This window comes from Brassica napus, chromosome A3 (genome assembly GCF_020379485.1).
Source record: "Brassica napus cultivar Da-Ae chromosome A3, Da-Ae, whole genome shotgun sequence".
NCBI classification, from domain to species: Eukaryota; Viridiplantae; Streptophyta; class Magnoliopsida; order Brassicales; family Brassicaceae; genus Brassica; species Brassica napus.
In genome coordinates, this window is record NC_063436.1 from 35,822,015 (window position 1) to 35,843,881 (window position 21,867).

Genomic DNA, 21,867 nt, shown 5'->3' on the forward strand with positions numbered 1-21,867 from the left:
TCTTTCGTTGTCCATATGGATGCGGAGCAACCTTGTTGGTTTTCAGAGGCTACATGAGTCTCTTTGTTGTTGTCAAAAAAAAATAATAATAAAGTCTATAAACCGTTTATGAATGTTTATAAAAGAAATCAGTTAGAAGATTTTTAAATCATTTATAAGAGTCTATAACCAAGAAAGGCTTACAAGACAATTTATAAGGTTTGTAAAATAATTTATAAGGTTTAATTATAAAGGTATGTAAATAATTTATAAGGGTTTATAAAAACATTTATAAAAGTTCATAAAAGTTTTTATAAAGTTTAGAAACCATTTATAACAGCTTATTAATCATTTATAAAGAGTCTATAAACCTTTTATAAAGGGTATGTAAGCAATTTGTTTTTTCATGCCTCTATAAAGAACATCTTTTGTGAAAGAAACAACTTTAGTTTTCATAAGGCTTTATAAATCTACTTGTTAAATCTAAGATGACATTAATTCTATAAAGATTTTGTTGTGTGTTTCTTTCTGCAACATTAATTATAGATTTATTTACAGAAAGTTAAATCCGTTCAAAAATAATTTTTAAGACTTTTATAAAATATAAACGTCAAACAAATATTTTGAAAAAAACTCAACAGCATTAAGCAAAATTTGAGTATTAGAAACATAATAGTGTTTGGCAAAACCAATGGTGGTGTTATTCCCTGAAACACAAAACATAAAGTGAATAAGTATTATACCATTATTTTATATGTCCTTATAAATGTGTATATATATACTTCAAGAATATTACTACTTTCAGGAATAGACAAATCTTGTTTACTAGAAACTTCATCTCGGAGTTCTATTATATTTGGTACTATCAGTGGTGACTTTGTGTTTCTATCTGCAACATAAAAACATGAAGCTAATAAGATTGTACAATTATTTTATAAGTCTTTATAAATGTAAACATTGTAATAAAATCTCAGCCACGAAATGAACAAGTTTTGGCTAATATGTTATAAGTCATTGAAAGTGTTAAATTGTAATAAACACCTCAAAATTTTGCTACTTCCAGCAATGAGGAAGTCTTGAGTACTAAAACGTCGTTTCGTATATGTATCATGTTTGACATAATTAATTGTGATCTATGCCTTTCCATTTGCAACATATGAACATGAACTCAATTGTCTCTATACAATAATTTTTAAAGTCCTTATGAAAATGTAAAAGGAGTCCTAAATATCTCTACGGCATTACTATAGACAACCTTGTTTGGCATAATCAAAGAGAGTGTGTACATATATTTTTGCAATATAAAAACACGAAACTAGTGATTGTGTCAAAGTAGATAACAAAGCCTTATAAATAAAACATGACCAAAGAGTTAATAACCTCATAAATTGTTACAAAAAGCTTAAGAAGTCCTTCACTTTCTTTATGTTTGCTCGTAAAGGAGGCCACTTGGAGATCATTATACAATAAGTAAAAGGGGAATAAGAGCACCATTTAGGCCATCCACGTCAGACTGGAAAATCACCCAATCAGATTTAAGATGTTTGCCACATCAGCTCTACCCAAATCTATTTTTTCTTGCGAATAAAGTCGATAGAGATCTTTCAACTCCGTTGAACCCAATCGTCTGTTCACCTTTCTTTCTGGCGAAAGAAGAGTTCTCTCTTATGGGTCCTCCACATCAGCATCAAACATAGGGGATTTTGTTGATATATAGCATCTCCATCGTTCCTTGAAATCAATCCTGCAAAACCAAAAAAATATTTGGGCTTAGAAACTTATTAATGGGTTCCGAACAAATATTAACTCTAGGTTCTCTTCGCCGGAGTCATGAAACCGTAATGCTTGCGGTTCTCTTTCATCTTCGTAGTCAATTAACGGTTCCCAGAAATGTCAATCAATGACGTTTTCCCACTAATCTCACAACCTCTTCCTCTTCGGTTCTTCTTTAATTCCACCTTATGCAGCATGGGTGCTTATATATACAAACACTGTGAGAGATGAACCCGAATCGTTTCCTTTTCCGACTAAAACAATCACCATCTACTCATACAATCCCTTCAACCATGGCGAGCTCTCTAGTTTTTATGAAGGCCGGCCGTTGCATACAGACAGTCCAGACCAGACTCATGTGATTTTAGGAAGCTGATGGGCGTCCATATACTACTCATTGATGCAAAGGTTTGTTTAATTTTTTATACAATGATTAGTTGAAGATTTGGACCTTCGCAAGTTTTTGTTCACTGATTACTTCTTCTCCAGGCCTCAATTAATGTTCACTATCTTAACACCTCTTCAAAAAGGGTCGCATTATGAGCAAAGTGTTTTAGATGTCCTAAGAAGAACATGAACTTCAGGTTTTGTGATGCTCCTGTCGGAAATAGATTCACAGAGTAAACAATGTTTGTTGAAGTTGCATTAACTACTCAACAGATCTTGACTGAGAGGTTCAGGTTCCGCACTTGCGAATAGCAACACTGATTTCTCAGGTTCGATTTCTTTAACATCCTTTACAACCACTTATATGCTTACAAATTTGGCTGAAATCTTGAAGTTGATGAGAAAAAAATGAGCATTTTTCTTATATGTTTTGGAATTTACTTTTTTTTTATAAGAATGTCTTGAGAAGATCTGTTGGGTACAATGTCTGAAAAGGTTATGTTTATGGAGGAGAAGGGAATGAGCTAGACCTCTTCAGTCCAGGGTTATGAATCTGCTTGGTTAGGTCGTTGGACTCAACCAGATAATGAAGTGAAGTTATCAGAGTAATAATGGTGACTCCAGCGACTTGATCAGGCCTGAAGAGAAAAGCCCTGACCAAAAGGTTTTACCGTTTCCTATGTTCAAGGTTTCTCAGACGAGAGATAGTACTAAAAGCGATGTGGGTTCAAGCTTGAAATCTGTGGTGGCTAATAGGATGCCTTGGATGAAGGCACATGGAGACAAAGAGAAACTCAGTTCCAGTATCCGTATTAATTTCCCGGTTCAAGAAAAGACTACATAGAACCTGCTAGAGTTGATGAGATCAGTGAGGTTTTTAGCAATGGTTGATTCGGTTCAATGAGTTTCCTTGAAACTGAAAGGAAATATTTTTGGTGGGTATCTTGATCTGTTTCCAAATGCAAATCACCATGGGTAAGGTTCCAGTCTCTATAAAGCTCAAAGGATTCAGAGGAAGATGGGCCGAGACAAAATGGATCATCTGCGGAGACTTATATCTTCGAAAAGATAAACTTTAGACAATACATTTTTCAGGTATATTGAAAGTCTTTTCGTTAGCTGATTACTTTGTCTATTCTCATACGTTTTTGTTTATTATTCTTCATGGCAAGATCCAATGTTTTTACTAATTACCTTCAGATCAGGCTCTGTTTTCTTAAATGATCGTCTTTCATTTGTTTTTCTTTCATTCTGCAGGTTGAAGAAAAGCATATAGAACCGGCAGTATGTGTGACATACTTTCCATAGACGTTAAGTTGAATATAAGACCTGATCTAAGATTCATAAATCAAATGAAACATAACTTTCTTATCTTTTTGACTTCGTGGTGGATGAGTATGAAGTTAGCTGGTATGTTTGATTTTATATGCTTGCAACTTTTAAGATTTCCGCGATCTGTGCCTTGACGTTCTTAGAACTACTTGCAGTAATGGTATGAAGGGGTACTTGAATCATGTTCAGGAGAGACTCACCCGTCTATATTCAGGTCCCCAGTGGAGGGAATGGAAGACATCTTGACCAGCCAAGTCATGTGAGAACACGTACCTATATAAGAGGTTTATTCTAACTTTGAACGCCCCAGCTTCTGAATCTTTCTTACTCTCTCTCACTCTTCTTCTTCTTCCCATGCTATCAGCTGCATTACCTTTTCATCTTCCTCTCTTGAGATTCTCTCCATATGTATGCTGATGGAGTTTGCCATCTCTGGCAATCATGCAACAGTGTATTTGACGGAGAGTGCACACTATGGAAAGAAAATCCTCAACTCCTCAAGGTCGAAGCAATACAACATCTAATAGTCTACCTGAAGATCATAATATTATGGGGAAGATACTATTTCTAATGATTCCAATCTTCATAGAACTTTTAATAATATTTGTGAAATTCTTGCTATTTTTTGAGTCAATGAAAATATATATCCTCCTGATACTCTGATATATTTATGTTTATATTTAATTATTGCTGACAAAATATGATACACCTTACATATCCAACTTTGAAGATAAATCCTAATTCTTTTAAAAACATATATTGTAACCTTATATCCAACTTAAAAAGTTAAATAAATTTAAAACAAACAGAATATTCTACATTTTATTTTAAATTATCTGATTTATTAATAATAACCCTTTATTCTATTTTTGGTATATTCAAAATCACAAACCAAAAACTAAAACGAATAGGAACATTGATTAATTTCATGAATATTTACAAACATCAACAAAATAAATTCTAGAAACAGTAAATTCACACCAAAAACATAATTGTGAGAACAAAATAGAAAAGGGAAAATCGCATAAAAAACCTTAAAAGTGTCACTTACTAGCACTTTAAACCTTGAAGTTTATTCGCTAGCACTTTTAACCTTCAAAGTGACATTTTTATCGTAAAAAACCTCCAAACAAGAAAAATGACCGGTTGAACAGGTTAAAACAGTTTTTTTTTCAAAAAATAATTATTTAATTAATAAAATAAACAAAAAAATTAATAAAAATCGAAAAATTTAACAAAAACTCACAAATTAAAAAATGAGAAAAATAAATAAATATTTAAAAATTAAATAAAAAATAACAAAAAATTCAAAAAATAAATAAGATCAAATTAAAATGGAGAAAAATAAAAAAATCATAAATTTAAAAAAAAAGTGAAATTTTTTGAAACTGTTTTTTAAATTTTTATTTTTAATTTTTTAGTATTTATTTTTTATTTTATAAAATTTTAAACCCTAATTCCAAAACCTCACCCCTTAACTCTAAACCCTAAAGTTTGGATTAATTAACCCAAGGGGGTATAAGTGTATATTTACCTCTTTAATGAACTTATTTTTGTGACTTTGAACCTTGAATACTAGTTTGAGACCAAAAACTTGGTTTGGTATTATCTTAGTCTTTTTTTTTATCAACACATATCTCCAATGATAATTTCCGACATTATATTTGAAAATGAAAAAAAAAACTTTTTGAATTTTCAATTTTTTGAAATTTATTATTATTTTTTCTGTATTTTAATTTGATCTTATTTATTTTTTAATTTTTAGTTATTTTTTATTTAATTTTCTAAATCTTTATTTATTTTTCTCACTTTTTTTAATTTATGAGTTTTTTTGTTAAATTTTTCGATTTTATTATTTTTTTGTTTATTTATTAATTAAATAATTATTTTTTGAAAAAAAAAACTGTTTTTAACCTGTTCAGCAGGTCATTTTTCTTCTTTGGAGGTTTTTCATGATAAAAATGTCACTTTGAAGGTTAAAAGTGTTAGTGAAAAAACTTCAAGGTTTAAAGTGCTAGTAAGTGACACTTTCAAGGTTTTTTATGCGATTTTCCCAAATAGAAAATGCTAGAAATCTACAAATTCACTACTTATTGCATGTATCTGTTTTAATACTTTCATGAAAAATAAAGAATAACATTTTAGAAAGCATATAATAGTTACAAGTATCATTAAACAACTTGATAAAACAAATTAAAAAACATATATATAAGTAGATGACATAAAATAAAACAGATTTATAAGAATATATACACTATCAAATTAAAGTAGAACATAGCCTCACTAAAATAATCTCAAATTTTGATTTATGAAATTTAGTTAATTGCGCAAAATATACTTGGATATTGTAAACTCAAAAATTAATCAAAATGATAAAAAATAAAGTAAAATACATAATATATAACCAAATATTTTTTAAAACATAAAAGTAAATGTCAAATAAAATACATAAACTTCTCACACAAAGTAACGAACGATTATTTACAGGGAGAATGAGTGAGTGATAGGTTCTTAATTGTGATTTCGTTATTTGGTTCAATTTTGGAATCTTAGCCATTAAACGATGGATGTGGCTCTGGGTATTTTAGTGTGCATAATTGTTTCCTTCAAACACTGTTACATTGTCATGTTATGTCATTTTAATTGAATTTTTTTGTCTTCGTATGCTTACAGTAAATGTTTACAAGGATATAGTAGGAAGTGTTTAGAATGTTGTTCCTGAAGCATCAAAATGAAATTACGGAAAGGAGATCGATGTTTGGAGTCCAAAGATTATTGTATACATCCTACTTTGTGGTGTCTTTTGGGGAGTTTGTAATATAAAGGTACCATATTCTTTGATTATTATATTTTATTTAATTATGTAATTAATTTATGTTTAATAATGTTTTCGTTGTTATCACTATATAAAAACTGATATGAAATGTTTGATGAAATGTGAATTTATAGGATTTTATTCAATACAACTACCACTAAAAAGTTGCAGAATAAAATTGTTTATTCAGGCTTTAGTTGATGAAAAGAAAAATGAATTTCAGTGAATATTTATATACCGTTTGGTTCATCTTGATTTAGAGATCATTAATGGTTACATTACATTTAAGTTTTTTTGTTACAGTTGGTTCGCTTTAGTTTTTTTACTAAATTATTTGATCTAAAACGGTACGAAACCAGAGTAAAAAACTGTTAAAAGTATAATATTTTATTAGTTTTTAAAGTATTAATCCATAAAAATATTTAGAATAACATGATAATAATTTTGTTATTAAATAGTGTTCAACAAATGCCATAATAATTAACAGAACATAATCTTTAAAACACTAAAGATTAATTAAAAATTTATTCGAAGTATAGTTATGAACTGAAACAAACATATATTCTACTATGTTTATTATTTGTTAGTTTATAATATTTTTCTGTTTAGAATATATTTTTTTAAAAAATGCTTCATAAATTTTAAAAATGTTGTTCAGTTTATAATACTTTTTTAAAAATTGTTCATAAAATATTTTCATAAAACTATACATCCCGTCCGTAGGGCGGGCCAAACCACTAGTTCCTAATAAAAACTGGAAGAACCTCTTTTGTACCAAAGAACCTCTTTTGTGTATTACTTATATACTCTTATAAAACTGTATCCATTAATAAGAGTTTATAATTATTTATAAGTATATATAAATTGGTTAAAAACAAATAATATTTTATAGAAACTATAGCAAATAGATTTTAAAATTTGGTTTATAAATTTTGTTTATAAAAGTTCATAATCGGTATAACAAATATATCATTTATAAGAGCTTATAAGTAATCATTATAAGAGATATATGTACCGTTTATAAGAGTCTAAATTCATTTATAAAATTATAAACTATTTATACCGTTTATTAGTCATTTATAAGGGTTTATAAAAAATTTTAATTTAATTACAAGAGTCCACAAATCCTTTTACAAAGTTTTATAATGCTTCATATATAAATCAGTTACAAGAGTTCATAAATCATCATTTTATAAGAGCTTGTAATGTAAGAGTTTATAAAATGTATAAGTGCTTATAAATAATTTTGTAAGTGCTAATAAATACTTTTGTGAAGGTTGTTAAATAATTTATTATCAGTTACAAAAGTGTATAGATCATTTTAAATAACTTCATAAATCATTCTACAAGGCTTACCATAATTTACAAAATACTTAATATTTATAAAATAATTTATAACGGCTTATAAATTATTTAGCAAAACAGTTAACATTTGTAATAATTTATAAACCATCTATCTTTGGCCTCCATTGATTTCCTAATATTCTTCACATACATGGGATACATCAATAGGTGGTTCAGAGCAAAATATGAACTCATATAACACATTTAACATTGAAAGCCAGTGATGAACATATGCAAGGCAAGAAGAAATATGTTTCCTTAGCTCAACAAACTCACGCTTCACTCTCCACTGCTTTTTCAGTTATTCTACACAAAACGATACATAAAAGACATGAATATCAAAAAGTAGCAAAACAGAACATTACACTACCAAAACATAACCTTCCACCTCATATATGGTACATACTAAACTGTACTAGTCAAATTATAACTAGTAGCTTTTCATTACCTCAAAAACGTGAGGTACTTGGTATGCATATCACCACACATATTCTCTACAGCATTCTTTAAATCCAAAACCTCACAACACACCTTTCTAATTTCATGCATTGTCCAACATTACCAAATCAACTAACAAAATAAGTAAATCATTGAGCAATCTTACTCTTGTGTTAGTACTTTTTCATGAATCAAATATATGTTAAACTATATGCCTTTTGATTCCTAAACAGATCAACAATTAGATTCAAAAGAGCTCAACTAAGAAAATTTATTGAGTGTAGCAAAACAAAGAGAGGAGAAAAAGAACGAACCTTTTATTTCGGTCAGAGACTAATAAAGGGAATGATTTTTGATTAAATATGTATGGTTTCAATATATACAGACTCGTCTTCTTCCTCGCTAATCTCCATGACTATGGCTCTCTCAGTCATGCTCGGAATCTCGTCAAGTTCGTCGAAGATAGCCGAATTCGCCGAAGTATCGCCAAGTTCACTGTACATCACTGAATTCGCCGGAGATCGTCGAGTTCGTCGGAGTTCGCCGAGTTCGCCAGAGTTCGTCGAGTTCGCCGGAGATCTCGCCGTAGCTTCGTCGGATCTCTTCGTAGTTTCGTTGAATCTCGCCGTAGCTTCGTCGGATTTTGCCGGAAAACTCTGCAGCGTCGTCCAATCTCGCCGGAGAACTCGTCACCACCGGAATCCATCGCCGATTTGAATCTGAGATGATGAGATTTAAAATTATCGTGAGATGTAGGAGAGAAGAGTTAGTCTTAGATTTAATTAGTTAGGGGTATAAAGGTACTTTGCCAATTAAAATCTTAATGGTAAAATTGATTAAGGTATAAATGAAAAGTGGTATCTCCAAAGTGTTTTTTTTTTTGGCAATTCCCCTTCTTATAAAGGTCAAATTATTATCAAATAACTCATTTTAATTTTTTTTATTTCTATGATTTTTTAAAAAGAAAACTATTATCGAACAATTTATTTTAGATAATTAATATATATTATTTATAAAAACTTAACACATGTCAATATCTTAATTTTTTATTGTCAAGTGTCACAATAATGTTAATTAGAAACTTTAAAATAATAATTATAAACTAATCTTTATAATAATCTTCTGTTTAGGTTTTAGAAAAGTAAAATTACTATCAAATTATTATTTCCAGTCCTAACTAATAGTGGTCTGACTGGTTTCCCCGCTACCACCTGCAAACGCAACTTTTTTCGGTTGGTAGCGGTTGACAACATTTCAAATCACTATAAATCGCTTCAAACCAATCTGAACCTCTTAAAATCAAAAGTTGGTTCCAGCTAGCGTTTGCGATTGCGGGCGGTTGCGGATGGATAAATAAATATAAAATTATTTTCAAAAATATTTTAAAATTTTAAATTAAAAATTAAAAAAATAGAAATAAATAAAAATATATAAATATTTTACATATTAATTTAAATTCAAAAACTGTATCATAATTTGTTTCATAAAAACTTTAACAATTAATATACATATATATATATATATATAAAGATATACACATATATAAAACGAAACAAAATCCTCTTTTAAAAGTTTTAATAAAAATGTTCAATAATATTTATTAAAATTATAACTTCCAAATAATTTAAAAAATTAAATAAATAAAAATTAAATTATTATTAATCATATTATATTGATAATTATTACTTTTTACACAATAATATATTTTTATATTTTTATAATTTTATAATATGTTAATATTGATAATTTATTATTAAACCGCTGTAATATCTTATAATCAATCAGACACAAATATCCTGCAAACACAATAATTTTTAAACGTTGTGCCAGTCATACAAAACACTTAATAACGCTTGAAATTGCAACCACCCGCATCAACAAACTCCCGCATCCACAACCACAACTGTTGCGTTTGAACTAGTCGAGCCCTAAGTTTTTCACATTACTATTCTTACAATTCGTTTCTCATTATGTTAATATAAAAAATAGTCAAACTGTTTTTTTAAAAGGAAAATCACTTTCTGTAATTTTCAACCTTTCTTTTGTTTAGGAATTGTTTACAAAAATAAAACTAACTATCTTATACTTTATTTTAAATAATAATTATATATATATATATATAATTATCTTTCATTTTGGATTTAAAAAAAAAGGAAATTGCTATCAAATACTTTATGTTAGGTATCTATAAGAAAATTTGGAATAATTACTATAAAATAATAGTTTACGGTTATTTGGTTTATGATTTATGAAAAGGAAAATTACTTTCAAATAATTATTTTCGGTTACATTTAAATATTTTTACAGTTACTATTTTTATAATTTATTTATGCCACCATCTTAATATAATGTTTTCATGAAGTTGTTTTTAAAAGGAAAAATTACTTCCAGAACTTTCCAATTTTCTTTTAATTAGGATTTATAAAAAGGAAAAATTAGTAATAAATACTTTATTTTAGATAACTATAATTATATATTTTCAATTATATTTTGTTTTGAATTAAAAAAACTATTATCAAATATTTTATTCACAAAAAGTTAAAAAAATTTAACACATGTCACAATCTTATATTTTAGTCGCCATGTGTCACGATCATGTTAATTGTCAACTTTGAAAAATCAAGTTTTATATAATAAGAAAATAATAACTATATATATACTTAATTATCTCTCATTTTGGATTAAAAAAAGGAAATTACTATCAAATACTTTATGTTAGGTATCTATAACGAAAATTTGGAATAATTACTATAAAATAATAGTTTACAGTTATATTTGGTTTATGATTTATGAAAAGGAAAATTATTTCAATAATTATTTTCGGTCCCCTTTAAATATTTTATAGTTACTATTTTTACAATTTATTTATGCCACCATTTAATACAATATTTTGTGAAATTCTTTTTAAAAGGAAAAATTACTTTTAAATAAACTTTCCAAGTTTCTTTTAATTAGGATTTATAAAAAAAAAATTACTATTAAATACTTTATTTTAGATAACTATAATTATATATTTTCAATTATATTTTGTTTTGAATTAAAAAAAAAACTATTATAAAATATTTTATTTTTAAAAAGTTAATATTTTTAACACATGTCATAATCTTATATTTTAGTCGTCATGTGTCATGATCATGTTAATTAGCAACTTTGAAAAACCAAGTTTTATATAATAAGATCTCAAATACTTTCCAGCCTTTTTGTTGGTTTAAACCCCTTTTCGGGATAAGTGTAAGCATGCAGCCGGTCCGAACCCATCGAGTTGAGATAAAATTGGAAATTAATCGTAGATTAATTAGAATATAATTTTAAGTGTTTTATTATATATTAGTATTTGTATGAAAATCTAATAAGTGTAATGTAGTCTGTGGTTAGTGCGCCTACAAAAACCTTCAGTAACGTACGTTCGAGGGCCCGTGTTTTGATTTTTATTTGTTTTTTTTTTCTTTAATGAATACATAATTACTAAAATAACTTCATCTTTTCCAATTTTGACATGCAAACTCTGGTTACTGCCTTTCACCATTTTCTCCACGATTTCAACCTATTTTCTTGTGTTTTCTTTGTTCAACTGTAATAGGATTTCAACTATAAATAAGATTTTAGCCTCAAAATAAAAAGTAAAAGAAAAAATCTAAAAATCAGAGTTTATGACCGAATTGATTCAATCCGCCACGGTTCATACCGAGCACCGATTAAACATCCGAGTTGCATTCATTTTAGAACAGTGCTTAAACTAATCATCTACTAAGTTAAGTTCATGAAGTTACTTCATATGAAAAGTAAATAAATTTAACAATACGTAGTAAAAAAGCGGTAACATTGACTAGTTATGTTCATCTCTTTCCCTTCCTTTAGCTACTTAGATGTTTCAGTTCGCTAAGTTTTCAAATCCAAAGAGCGCAGACTAGCCACGGAGCTTGGATACACCCCTTATATACTAAACAATAATCATTACATTATAAATTCAAATGTGTAAAAATATTTTTGACTGATTGTATTTTTGAAAAGTGGTAGATAAGGTATGTTAAACAGTTTCTTAAAATTCTCTTTTTTTTTTAACTGGAAAGGATTAAACCCGAGTCTATTAAAGACACATACCTAACTCACGGGTGGAAGGTGCAGCTCACGGATATATTCTCTCTCGGATATTCAAATGAGCCGAAATGCAGTAGCCCATATCCGTGTAAAGTGACCAGAAAAAATTTTACTTAGTTTCACATGGAAGGTGGATCGAACCTGAAATATGGTGACATCCCAAGCCCTTCACCTTACCCCTTGACCACAAGCTCTCAGTCGAGTTTCTTAAAAAAAAAATTTTTTTTTTGAAACTGGCTTTCTATTAAATTTTTTTTGTATTCTTTGGATTTATATAAAACACCCTTACAGAGACCCAGGATTGGACTCGAATATACGGCCCAAACCAAAACAATATTTCCATTAACCCAAACCAGACCAAAAATTGCAGGAAAATCCCAAGGGCAAGAAAGGCCCAAATGGGAGCTGAAAACCCTAGATACCAAAACAGACGCGCCACCGCCACTTTGACAAGAAGAGCTCCCCTACAAAAAAACTCCGGAAGCACGAATGCCAACCAGTGCCGAAGAGATACTGACCATCTCCTCGAGCCTAGACCTCGAATTGGGACCGACATGCGAAGGAGCCACCATGTCGGCACAGAGAGCCACCAACAAACCACCACACCAGATCAGAACTACATAAAAACGACGAGATCCACCACAATAGAGTGAAGAAGGTTCAAACTTACTCCATGCATGCAAAAGCGAGGGTCAAGGGAAAGAGGACCAAATAGAGGAAGGGTTGACACTGGGAGAACTCCTACGGGGCAGATCCACAGTCCCCAACACAGATCTACGACCCAAAGGCGACATCCGGCGAGCTTCCTCCACAGCCCACAAGCCTCCGCCCCACACACTCGACTTCAGGGCCACCATACCACCTCCACACGCAGCGTCAAACACCACTATAAGACCCGATCCTGGATTCCTCAATCCAACCAGACCGCAGCTTACCTAACCGTTCTACCTAGTTTGAATCCTTTACTTCTAAATTCAAGCGGAACATTATTATTATAAATTATCAAAGATTTGAGGTTTATCAATTTCATACTTAGACAATCAGATTCAAATAAAGGCAAATCGTTTCTTTCATAGATAGTAAATGAGATCCATACATCATCCATTCGTTCATACTAATAGATTACACACTTAATCAATCATAAGTTCACAAGTTGCACAATAGGCTATCAATACTTCACACTTATCAACAATGATCCAATACCCACACATCTTCCCATGGCTGGAGCCCTCACGGTGCCTTTCCTTTACCACGGTCCATGTTTGTACCTGAAACCGAGACAACACAAACACACAAGCATAAGATCAGTAACATAGCGGACGGTTCTATCAATGCATGGTTTGGTTCCTAGAATTCCCTAAACAATCATCTATCCAATCAGTTCATCAATCAAGCGGCCCTACTCAGATCTAGATCATCGAATCAACCCTTGGTGTGTCCGATCATATCTAAGGCCATCTGAGAGCCTAAGTCTTGATTCCAGACCGGCCAAAGGCCAATGTTCAGTCTATCCTTATCAGATCAATCCAATTCCACATAATTTACAGAGAGAACACAGTTTGAAAAAGAAGGGATAGAGAGGATGCAACCGGTTACACGATCAGCCCTATGGCTCGATCGGATCATCCATTGGCTAGGGCCGATGGTTCACGGTCACACCACTAACCTTAGGCGTGCGGTCTCCTTGTGCCGCCTCCTTCTCCTTCTCTTTCTCCTTCTACCTTGTATCCATCTTCACCAGTCTTGTCTCTCACGGCCAAGCCTTCGCCGGAATAGATCAAGCCTCCACACGGTTACTCCTTAGCCGACGGTTCTCTCTCTTTTGGTCTCTCTCTTTCTCACGATCTGGACAAAGTTTCCCTCAGGAATTCTGATGCCAAAATCGACCCCAGAGCCTCTTATTTATAGAGAGAGGAACCGGTAACGGCTTGGGGTGTCGGTTACAAGGGATTGGCCGAAATGGTGCCACTTGTCCCCTTGCACCTTTTCGCCCAAAACCGCTCCAAAACCGACCACAACCGGTCAACTGCTCCTTTGGCAGTTTCCTCCATCGAAAACCAACCCCTAGGCCCTTGCCCAAGCCCTGGTCCAAACCTGAATGCACCCATCCCCATCGTCCCACTTGAGCCACCGGCATGGTCTGGTAACCGCTCAGACCTGGCCACACTGGCCCAGACCGGAACACCAAGACTGAATGAGCTGGATTCACACTCTATCCAGCTGTTTGAGCTTGAACCAGAACTCGTCCAGCTCCCTAATCACTCGTCTAACTCCTTTAAACTTGTCTCCATCGTTTCCTGGTTAAGTCTCAGCTGCTAACCTTCCTTAACCTTCAGTTTGGCTATGATACGCTTGTCTTAAGGTCTTTTAGACCTGACTAGTGTGTCTCCTCGCACCATGGCCTGTCCGGACGATCCTATCTAGGATCGGGGACATGACAACCACCTTCGAGAGCACAATACGCCAAGAGGAGAGATAGAGATAACAGGAGCAACCAGAGCCGTCCTCAAGCCACCGGAGAGCCAACCAAGCCTCCTCACTCCTCTGACGCCAAACCAATCACCACCGCCTAAAGTTGATATTATACATGTTTAGACTTTCGATTCGCAGATGAAGAACCTAAGGAGAGCAAAAGAGGCGGAGGCAACAGGCTTCTCACACCGTCGGAGATGATCCATCTTGCCACAACGGGTACAAGCTCCCATGGCTTTCCAGCACTCGCCCCCGTGACGACGACCACTTTTGGAACACTCCGACTTGCCACTGGAGGATCGCCCCTCCTCAGCCGAGTCTCGTTTCCTCTTCCGGTCACTGTTGGATCCACTAGAAGCCGTGTGGCTCCTAGACTTCAACTTGGCCTCCTCAGCAAGGTTGGTCTCTACCAAGGCCTTCTTCTCAACTAACTCAGACCCGGTGTGAAAGGTACCAACGAAACAGTAGCGTCTGAGCCGATTGAACTTTTCCTCATACTCACGAACTGTCTTGCGACCCTGGGCCAGGTCCAAGAACTCCGATTCCAAACGATCCCAAGCCTCCGCTGGAAAGTATATGTGGTTGAACTCAACCTTAAAGTCCGAGAACCTCTCAATGGAACTGTTGGTGCGTTTATCCAGAGCCAACCACCAGTTGTGTGCGTCCCCTTCCAGGAAGTTAACCGCAATGTCTTTCTTGTACTCATCTGGACAACGAGTTGAGCTAAAGTTCCGAGTCAACCTGCTTATCCACTCATCGGCCTCAATGGGATCGACACTACCAGAAAAGTGCTTTGTGCCTAGCTTGGAAATGTGAGCTAACACGCTCAGGTCGATCTCCATAACCTCTAGCTCGACCCTCGACTGTCTGTGAGGCTGTCCCAGCTGCACGAGCTGCTGTCTGAGCCACCCGATGTGGGAACCGAAATTTGCACTGTCGATTTCCGTTTAAATAAGGAAAGTAGGAGAACCCTAATTTTCCAGAGATCCCGGATATCTGCTAATGCTATACGCCAAACAATCAAAACACGCAATAAAGACGAGAAAAGATAATAAATCGAAAGGAGAGCAAAGTAGATCTTATTCCGAATTCGAGTTTGAGCGTTACAACAAGGTAAGAGCCTGGGCTGCGAGAGCTGTCGGCGAAATTCCTAGTTCTAAAACCCTAAGACGGCAACAACCTAATTGAGTCGCAGCTCGAATAACAAAAACGGAAAATTGCCTAAACTGCTCTAAGTGCTAAGTTTGCTGTGAAAAAATTCTCTTCCCATGCCTCTCGCCTAGGACTCCTTATATACTCCCTCCTAGGTCGGTTTACGCTTTTCCCCTTCTGCCCGTAAGCCGTCATAGCCTAAAAATGGAGATGTTCCATTTTCCCGATCTTCGTAATTATCTTCAAAATTTCATATTTATCCGCGGAAACTTGACATTTATCTTTCCTTGCGAACCAAGCGTAAACCGCCCTACGGTTTACAGGCTGTTGGTTAAGAAATCGTAAAGTGGGCTTCGAGTCATGTCTTAAGTCCCTTTGGGCCGTCTTCTGGCTCGAAGCGTTTATTACGGCTTCTTTCGATAAAACAAACTTTCTGTGATTTTTATCGTAATGTTTGATTGATGACCTCGAATGTCGAGAAACATGAAATGGATTTGCTACGATCTTCGGAAGATAGCGTCAAAGGGTAGACGAGAATGCATGGATTCGTGTCGCATTCGATGTTTCGGAAAAGCTCGGTCGCTACATAGCGACCGAACGGTACGCATGCTCGGTTACTACGTAGCGACCGAGCTTGGCTCATAAGTTCACAAGTTGCACAATAGGCTATCAATACTTAATACTTATCAACAATGATCCAATCACCACACATCTTCCCATAGCTGGAGCCCTCATAGTGCCTTTCCTTTACCACGGTCCATGTTTGTACCTGAAACCGAGATAAGACAAACACACAAGCATAAGGTCAGATAACCTAGCGGACGATTCTATCAATGCATGGTTTGAAAAATTTAGGTATTTCAGTTAGTTTAGCTTGTTTTAAATTCAAAATTTTGGATATGATTTTAGTTTGGTTAGAGGAATGATAACTGATAATTAAACGGAATCAATAACCCATTAATTTTGTAAACCTCCCGGTGGGTTCACAATCCGTAACAAATGTTTACCGGTTTAGAAATAACCAAAGAAAGAAAACCGAGCCCCTTAATAGTATAAACCGGATGGGTTCATAATCGGTTGTTCGTCAACCTATCGTCTGAAGATACTCCATCTCCGGCTTTTGTTTCCCAGAGTCGCCTCTTCTCCAGGTACTCTTTCCCGGATAATTCGATTCGATCGCAATAGCGAATTGAATAACTCTGATCGGAGTGACAGGTAAGAAGTTGTTGAATTGAGTGGATTATATTCATCAACCAGGGTGAAGAAGACGACCCCAAGCATATGGTATAGAGATTCCTCCTCCTTCTTCTTCTCCACCTCTTGTTGTGTTCTTTGATCCAACTCTGTTCTACTGATCAGGCTACTTCAAAGAAAGTGATCACACGTGACGAGTGGGAGAAGAAGCTAAACGCTGTAAAGCTCAGGAAAGAAGACATGAACACTCTCGTCATGAATTTTCTTGTCACTGAAGGTTTTGTTGAAGCTGCTGACAAGTTCCAAAGGGAATCTGGAACCAAACGTATCCTTTGATAGTTTACTCTTCTTTGTGGTGTTAAAGGTTTCTTTCTTTTTCCTTATGGAGAAACAGCAGAGATAGATCTTGCCACCATCACAGATCGAATGGCTGTTAAAAAGGCTGTTCAAAACGGAAACGTCGAGGATGCTATTGAAAAAGTTAATGACTTAAATCCTGAGGTATACAACAACAATGCTTCTCTCTTCCTGTAAGAATCGAAAACTGATTGTGCTTGCAGATACTAGACACAAATCCAGAGCTCTTCTTTCATCTCCAGCAGCAAAGGTTGATTGAACTTATTCGACAAGGGAAGACTGAAGAAGCCTTGGAGTTTGCTCAGGAGGAGCTTGCACCACGTGGCGAAGAAAACGTAATTCTCTCTGTATATTTATTATATACACCTCTGAAACAACAACATTCATGCAATTTTGTTGGTTCTTTCTGCAGCAAGCGTTTCTTCAAGAACTGGAAAAAACTGTAGCCCTGCTTGTTTTTGAAGATGCATCTAACTGCCCTGTTAAAGATCTTCTTGACATTTCCCACCGCCTTAAGACAGCAAGTGAAGTTAATGCAGCCATTCTTACTAGCCAGAGTCATGAAAAAGGTAACTGTCTCCATGTTATACTGGTTTTGTTTTCTTAAGCATCATTGAATTCCAATCTACAGATTCTTCTCTAAGTAAGAAGACACAGCATCATTAAGTCATTAATTCTCTAGCCAATGGTTGATGTACCGACTTAATGTTTGTGAACAAACAGATCCAAAACTGCCAAGCTTGTTGAAGATGCTGATTTGGGCTCAGAATCAACTGGATGAGAAAGCAGTGTATCCACACATCAATGATTTGTCTACTGGCCAGCTCCAAAACCCGTCAGAATAATTCAAGCAAGTGGGGAAAAGCTGCAAAAGGGAACAATCAATGATGCTCTTCTCTTCCCTTCAATCTCAATAACACAAGATGATTCGTATGTTTTAGCTTTCTGCTTTTCCCTTTTTCTTCTGCATCGGAACTTGTTGGACCCGGAATTCTTTAATTACGATATGTGGAAGTATAAAGCTGTCTGTGGGCAATGAATTATCCTAGTCAAACGTTGTGATTGTCAACACATTCCATGGGTCATTGCATGTGCACATTTGTTTTGAATGAAGTTATCGATCTTCCCTTGTTTTAAGGAACTTGCGTTCCATATGGTCCTGAATTTGTAAACCAGAGAGATGGCTTGTTCCACTTAACATGTGGATATCGATCAACTTGGTAAGGTTGGTCCTGTTTCTGCTTCTGGCGGACAGGTTTGAGTCTTATAGAATGAAGAGAAAGTTCACATTTGCTGTGAATGTGGGGATTCTTCTGAGTCATTGATATTTTCTTGACAATTCTTGGAGTCCAATATGAAGTCTTGCGTTATTCCAAACCTTACAATTCCAGTTTCTTTGTTTCTCCAGAATTTCTCTTCTGCTTACACAAACCGAAACATAACTCTTTAGGTCGCTGCTCACTGCCCAAGGAACACCCCCATGCTCTTTCTTCCTCTGTTCATTGTGTATATATATGGACATTAAAGCCGTTGATATAGATAAAAAGATGATTGACCCACATCGGTTAATTTGCATGTCGATGGAACATAAACAGTTGGATATTACAACAGATTGTCAATTGGTGGGAGGATGGGAATTTGTGAGCAAACATATAAGTTAATTGATTTCTAATGCTTTTCACGCTGTCACCCATTTGGAAAATTGAAGGATTTAATAAAAATTATGAATAAATATATTTAAACTGAATAAATAAATGATGCTTTTTGTTTTATATTTTTCTAAATAACCTTGATTTTCAATAGAAACTAGATCTTTGACACGTGCTTATAAAACGTGGAATTTGTTTTTGTTCGTCAAAAATATATCAAATACACAGAAAAAATTATACATGTTATATTCCGATATGCATTTTATATTTCTGCCAACAAATAAATAGAAAATTAATATTTATGTAATTATATTTTGATTGTTTTGATTTTTATTGTAATATTATTTTATCTATCAACCAGCACTTAATGTGCTCATTATTTTTAAATAAATTATTTAAATTAGATAATATCAATATTTTCATATCTATTTTGGACATGCGGTTTCACCGATGAATTTGGTAACTAGTATATAAGCCGATTTAGAATAACAAAAATTGTTAATTAAAATTCTGTTAAGATTTAAAAATATTGTTATAAACTCTAATATGGTTAACCTTGTAAAATTATTAGAAAACACCTATAGTAATTTAAAAATATTCAATTGAACTTTTGATTTTTTTTATCAAATAAGGAAATAAGAATAATTTCTGAAAGTAAATTTATTAAATTCCAAAAGACTTTTATATAATATATGATTTAGTTTATTGTAATTCTAGAGAAAGGTATATTATTAATGGAGTTGAGCTTATCAAATTTTGAATTATTTCCATTTATCATATACTAATTTGGGCATTTTAGGCGTTGAGTGATATCTTTTTACAGAATATTCCTTTTGTATAGAAATTAAATATCAAATTTCGAAAAAATTTCGTCAGGTGAGGACACCATCTTCACCAATTGAGAACAGTCTGTTGCGAAAACTACGTCTGAAAAATCAAGGGTCTTCATGCACTCCATAGCCCATATCAAAGCTTCACATTTGGCATGCAGAGCTGATAAGCTTCTTCGGAGATTCATCGCCCCCATCATCTTCTCTTCTGATCGTACTTCTCTGCATAACCATCCATGCTCCGTGAATTTGTCATTCTCCTTCCACGCACCATCTATAAAACAGATTCTTGACTGTCCCGATGCTTGCCATTCAAAGTTTTGTGGGCCCAAAACTTCTCTTTATTAAATTAAGAAATATTTGGAAAGTTTCACATTAATTAGTTTGAAAATCAATTTAGGTATGTTTCTTTAATTGATAAAAAATAATAAATGCTAAAATGTAGGATTATGTAGTTTCTCAGTGGCATAAGAATGTAATTAAAATGTTATTTTAAGGGTAAGTTTATATTTTTACTTCAGTTTTAATAGTATAGATTTAGATTTCTTATGTTTTAAAACTAGAAATCAATAAAGTGGAACTGAAAATGCAAATAGAATAAAAACAAGATGAATTTGTGAAATCTCGAATTTACATATTTTTTAATATATGATAAGAATTTAAAATTTTGAAATTGACGAAACTTTTTATAAAATGAATAAGTAATGTTTTATGTTACTTTATAAAAATACCAAACTCTACATTATAAAATAATATATTAAGCAAAATAATGATAATTTATATTTTATTATAACTAAAGGCATCAACTTTTATTGTGTTCTAAGCGCCATGTAACTCCTAAACGGCACTAGCCATGCCTGATCCAAGAACACATTACAATGAATACAACTAACAAAAACATCAAAACAACAACAAGAAAAAACGTTTGGCCCTTGGAACACCAACACGTTTCAGATTTGATCCACCTTGTAACGGCCCGGTTCCTGGCCCATAAAATTTCCCAAAGAATATGGGCTTCTCTACGGCCCATTTGGCAAAAACCTAGGGATTCCCTTCCCCTTTCCTATAAAAAGAGATGCAGCCTCCCTTTTTGCCTCATCACAAATCTGAAGCGAAGCTCTGCAGAGAATTCCCGGAGGCCGAAAACCCTAGCCGTCGAGCTCTCTCCCCTTCTCTCCAGCGCCACCTCTCTCTCTTCTCTCTCTCTCCCGCGCGTCGCTCTCTCTCTCTCCTCGCCGTCACCTCTCTCTCTCCTCGCCGTCGCACGCTCTCTCTCTCTCTCTCCCTCTCGCCGGCGCCGTGAAGTGGTGGTGGTGACCAGATCTCAACCTTCTTAAATCCTTGTTTCCAGATCCAGATCCAGATCTAGACTAAGGTGGAGTGTCTCGATCCCAACCTTCTTTCATGATTCTGTATACTCCTATATGTTGGAGTTAGGTTTGATTAGACCCTGATTGGGAGTTAGGTTGATAGGACATGGTATTGCTAGGATGATAGATGAATGGATCATGATGTATAAGAACCCTCATACTGATAAATGGGACTTGATGAACTGAATTGAATTGTTGTGGTGATGATTGATTGGTAGTTGATTCTTGTATGTTTGGATGTGTTGTCCCATGTGTTGTTGTGATTGAAGTTAGGAGGCTAGAGAGAAATAAATACTAGGATGATAGATGAGTAATGATTATAAAAGTTATTGAAGTAGAGCTTGAATGCGATGTGTATTGTGTGTGACACCGATAACGGGTGGCGTCTAGTGATTGAGTCCCAAGTACAGGTGTGAATGAAAAAGGAAAGTAAATGAGAACGGGAAGGGATAAGTGAAAATGATAAGGAAGTGAATGGATAAGTAAAAGTATGAGAGAATGATGTTAAGGTTAAGCATGGGTGGGAAAGCATATAGAGAGTCTAAGGAAAGTATGTGGGGTAGTAGTCCACGCTAGGTATCCATAGGAGATGTGGCCAATCCACAAGAATATGGAAGCACCCATAGGAGATGTGGCCAATCCACAAGAATATGGGGTAGAAGCCTAGTTGGGGCTAC

At 33.9% G+C, this 21,867-nt stretch overlaps 1 protein-coding gene across 1 annotated transcript; it reads left to right on the top strand.

The window, feature by feature from the left end:
- Positions 1 to 16,843: 16,843 nt before the first annotated feature.
- Positions 16,844 to 18,478, top strand: LOC106430429 (protein GID8 homolog). Its single transcript, XM_048776954.1, has 7 exons — positions 16,844 to 16,938; positions 17,006 to 17,074; positions 17,150 to 17,309; positions 17,379 to 17,485; positions 17,545 to 17,676; positions 17,754 to 17,910; positions 18,065 to 18,478. The coding sequence occupies exons 2-7, from the start codon at positions 17,072 to 17,074 to the stop codon at positions 18,184 to 18,186; spliced, it is 681 nt and encodes a 226-aa protein (XP_048632911.1). The 5' UTR covers positions 16,844 to 16,938; positions 17,006 to 17,071; the 3' UTR covers positions 18,187 to 18,478.
- Positions 18,479 to 21,867: the final 3,389 nt, after the last annotated feature.